At 28.0% G+C, this 5,036-nt stretch overlaps 1 protein-coding gene across 1 annotated transcript; it reads right to left on the bottom strand.

Annotated features, from left to right (window-relative positions):
• Positions 1-386: 386 nt before the first annotated feature.
• LOC119839398 lies at positions 387-4,487 on the bottom strand. The gene is made up of 5 exons (XM_038365667.1): positions 4,220-4,487; positions 3,870-4,007; positions 3,805-3,838; positions 2,681-2,764; positions 387-1,066 (listed from the first exon to the last, which is right to left on the bottom strand). Exons 1-5 carry the CDS (start codon positions 4,248-4,250, stop codon positions 1,027-1,029), a joined length of 327 nt encoding a protein of 108 aa, XP_038221595.1. The 5' UTR covers positions 4,251-4,487; the 3' UTR covers positions 387-1,026.
• Positions 4,488-5,036: the final 549 nt, after the last annotated feature.

Raw genomic sequence — 5,036 nt, 5'->3', positions numbered from 1 at the left:
AATAAATGTTATTTGCAGTTAACAATTTTCTTTTTTCTTTATTACAATATTTATGGCAAGACTAGGTATACTGGTATAGATTGGTCACTCGAAGTTCGTAGTGGAAATGTAATAACACCGAAACATAGATGGCGCTTAGTAGAACACGAAAAGTATTTCATATGGATCTAATAGATGGCTCTGATTTAATTTTAATTTTCTTATCACTGTATTAGATATTCAGTTTTAATTTTTTTTGCTTTTTCTACATTATATGGTAATTAATGCTTAATATGTCAAAAAGCATTTTGAGATGACAAGCATTTATTTCCTTATATTATTAAAATAATTTAATGAAATAAAGAACAATTGATAAAATATAAATTTATTTAAAATTTGTGTTTCCGTCTATAATAAAAATCAAAAGCTTGCTGTTTTATTTGATCATTCTTATCAAAAAGAGAACATTTTCCATTTAATATTGGATTAACTCCCGCACACCAACTATGTACAATCAAATTAATTAATATATTACATATAAAATCTCTCAAATCAAACCTATGTTCCTTACAAGTTAAAATATTAAAATCACAGACACATCCAATGAAAAATTTTAATTTTGTTTTTAACATACTCGAAACAGGATTTTCTCTTAAACATGCAACTATAATAAAATATACTTCCTCCATCAAAATTAAAAAAATGTCATTTGGATAAAAAAAGTGATTTTTTTGTATAATCAAACTCATAAATAAATGATTGTGGATCAACTTCACCTCTACATAAATCATTTAAGCAAGTTTTACAATTTTTGAAAATTCTTGTTTTCGCTTTTTTAATTACAAAACCCGTTACATATTTTTTCGATTCTACATGCAATAATGAATCACTAATTTTTATTTCTGTCATCACCTTCGCAAGCAATCATTCCACAAATTGAAATGTGGGGAGTTTTGTTTCACGCATCTTTTATATATTTTTGCTTCTTCTTGATAAGAATGATCATTAAATGAATTAATCAATCAAATCTGTCAGAGTTACAAAATGTCAGCAGTGTCCGCACATTCTTTTGGTAGAACATTCACTCCTGAAAAAGAAAAATGTTTTTATAATCTTTACTACATAATGTAAATTTGTAAATTTTATATGAACATAAGTAACAATATTTTAATATATATTAAAATATTTAACTTGACTGGTACATTCTACTTCTACACAGCTGGTAAATTCTGATAACACATATTTTTATATAAACTAGCTATATCCCGCAGTTTAAACCACATAAATTAGTTTGAGTTTTCCTTTAAATCATAATGTATGTCAAATCGTAATATATGTCCATGTATGCCAGTGAAAGTCCCATCAAAATCGGACCAGTCGTTACAGAGACTAGCCAGAGCAAACAAACAGACGAAACATGTAAAAAATGTTATTTTAGTTTTGTTAGTCATGCTTGATCTGCTTGTCAATTGTCATAGCACCAGAAGATGATAAATTTATTGCTGACTACCATAACTATTTATAAGATTAACATTTACAAACAAAACAGACACAATGAATTTTTTTGATATGTGCTGTTTTAAAGCCATTGATTTTTCCTGCTTTATATGTATGGATAAATAGATGATTGAAAATGCAAATAACGTACCATTATTCGTGAGAAATCATATTTGAACATATTTTAAAATACAATACTGATAATAATGGTAACAAAATGAATTCAAAGAGTTTCATTTGATTATATTTAAAAAATACCATTACTCTGTAAATCGGTTTAAGGTTTGTTTTATAAAATAAATCTATTATATAAAACAAACGTTAAATTACCCTGTCCTTTGTACTGTACAACGTTCATTGCACAATTACTTGAGATTGTCAATTAGTGAAAGGTAAGTAAAGTTGCAATGTCATATGTATGATTTTTTAGATATAGACAATGATTTGACTTGGTGGCACTGTATGCCGGTTGACATGAATGTGTCATAAGTTAGGCGGCCGTTTGGTCTTTTTCTTAATATTTTGATATCTATGCTACCTATCTGAAACATTCATTGTGAATGTGAAAACAAGAGTAAATTGAAAATTAAGTTTTCCATTATATTATAAATTAATAAACTCCTACTTGAGTTTAACAAATAAATTCATTTCATTTCATTTCATTTGAATTTTTCACAACACTAGAGAAATATTGGCATTTATAAATTTTTAAGCTGATAATGTGAGCATGTTTTTGAAATAACTTGTAAGTTTGATATGATATTCTACGCATTGTACCATGAAATATAATATCATAGTATCAGCTGGGATAAAATTCAAATTAAATTTTATTCACTGTGTAATTTTTAGATAAATAGTTAAATTATGGAAATAGATTAAAATGAAATTGAAGATACATTGAAAAACAAGAATTTTCACACAATTGATATGACTTATTGATAGCATTTAAATTACATCATGTATGAGTTACCAATAACAGTATATGTATAGATAAAATTGTGAATATTTATAAAGTTACAATTACCAGATGCATCAGTGTTATGCTTCTTATGAGTTACACATTGTAAGCCTGATGTTGATGGTTTATTATTGATTTTATGTGATACTGTTGCAATTGCAAAGCATGAATTGAAAAAAAAAAACAGGAAAATATGTGTATAAATATGATATTCTATTATTCTATAATTCTATAAGACATAGTTACCATATGGATTCAAATTGTGCATCTTTTCTTTTGAAGCTTGTAATCCTGATGTGGATGGTTCTCCAAAAAACATTTGTGATCCAGCTGTGAATTGAGAAAAGTAGGACATTGTGAAATAATACTTGGAGTTTAAATCACTCATACACAGTTTCGTTATAAATTGACCAATTTCTATTATTAGATATAAAATATTTAATCAAGAGATTTAAATGCAGCTCAAGCTAATTAGAAATTTAAATACAGCGTAAAACTAACTAAATATTTAGAATCCATCTTTCGTAATTAACATCCCAAAAAACAGTACATACAAAGTGATATAGGAATACAATGCTTTAAAGGAACTATTGTGATTTGAAAAACTTTTCGATATCATTTATGAACAGAATTCAATTTATAACATATTTATGTAAACATTAAAATTGTCTTAACAACTGATATCCTATTAATCCTACTTCCTACTAAAATTATAAATGCGAAAGTTTGTAAGGATGTGTGTGTGTTTGTTGCTCCTTCACGCAAAAACTACTGAACCAATTGCAATGAAATTTGGTACATAGACAGCTGGACAACTGGAATAACATATAGGTAACCTTTTATCTCAATATTCCTACGGGTAAGGACTTACATGTTATTAAATAATGCAGAAAAAAGGATTTGATTTTAATGATAGGTTTTTGTATTTGGAAAAAATTATTTTAAAAAAATAATTAAAATTTCATATATAAAACAATGAAAAAAGTATTTTTGAAATAGTTACTCAACAACGTATTTGTTATTAGTATATACATTCTCAAAGTTATTTTGTACATCATTATATATAATAGGATGTAAATCAAATCAATCAACAAATCCATCAATATGAATCACTTTAGATATAATAAGTTTATCTATCAAAACATTCTGATCCTTTGATGTAATTATTATTTTTTTTTAAATAAGCTTTAAAAATTTAAAAAGTGTATGATGAGTGACTTATATATTTTCTCTAATATGCACTGCTTAAATATCATAAAGGAGTTATAACTTTCTTTATCTTTTGTCAAATGGCTATAAATTTATAGACAAATGACATGTTTGATAAAATTCTCAATTCAATTTTATATATTAATTTATAGAATACTTACCAATATTTAATATTGGAGTAGCATTCCCAGTCAATCGGTTACTGGGCAAGTGACAAATTGAACTGAATGACGATAGCATAATCTTATGTTGTTATATATGTATTCATTCCCCTTTGCTTGGATTATTGGATCTAGAACGGATTTCCACTTATTAAATCTTTCTTCCTTAAAGTCTTCCCACTGGGGGAAACGGTGTAATGGACCTGCAATAAGCAATGATAATAAAACATCAATGTATTGTCAAACATTTTATTTTGTTGTTTTGTCTATCATGGTATAATAGGTGAAAATGATAAAATTTATAGTAGGAAATACTATCAAGAATAATTGAGTTAAAAACGCTAGAAAGTTCTAATCAAATGGCAATATAACTTACTCACATCAAACAAAACATAAATATGTGTAAATTACTAACCGTCAACCAAGCATCCAAAATAACCTTCCATTCCAATCTCGGCATGATTTTCAACAAACAAAATCTAATCACAAAGCAATTCAAAGATCCGTGAGGTTTTTAGCCAAAGTTATCAGTTTTGCAATCGATCGGGGTTCAAATGCAGCGCCAGGTAGTTAAGAATGTTTAAAAGAAGAAGAAAGTCCCAAAATGAAGCCAAGTCGTGGAAATAAAGAAAACACAGGAATTATATGAACACACGAAACGTAACGGTCCGAAATCTCCGAATCTTTCTTTAGCAATGTTGATTCTATTACACTATTCACTAGTCTAGCTAACTTTAAGGTTTCAAATTAACTGTAACTGGCTGGGCCCATAACCTAATAAAACGACGTTTTCTCAGTATCACTGCCGATGACAGATAAAAATTTATTCTAAAAACCATAGTTAAGTCACAGACAAAAGATTACAATTGAATGATAGTTGTCACTAAATACATGTTTATTTGATGTTACCAGCTTGAATAAATATTTCATTCTAACATATATACACAAGTAAAATAAAACATGAACGGCGTTTTATACAACACAACTAAGTTTTTCCGACGAATTCGTTTATCAAGTGAGCTTTATATTTGTGTTTAAAAGAGTTTTTTGATACTGACTCACGAATCGGCGGCGGAAGGTTGTGCCAACACTTACTTGCGTTGTATATAAAACTGCCTCTAAAAGCAGTTGTGTGGTATTTTGGCATAGCCAACATGCACTTGGAGGCCCTAGTGTAGTGAGAGCCATTTCTCTCCCTCACCCACCTAAGCTTGCTATATAGGTATTTCGGT

This window comes from Zerene cesonia, unplaced genomic scaffold, assembly GCF_012273895.1.
Source record: "Zerene cesonia ecotype Mississippi unplaced genomic scaffold, Zerene_cesonia_1.1 Zces_u020, whole genome shotgun sequence".
NCBI lineage: Eukaryota > Metazoa > Arthropoda > Insecta > Lepidoptera > Pieridae > Zerene > Zerene cesonia.
Note: the sequence above shows the minus strand (reverse complement) of the source record. Positions and strands in the feature narration are given on the sequence as shown.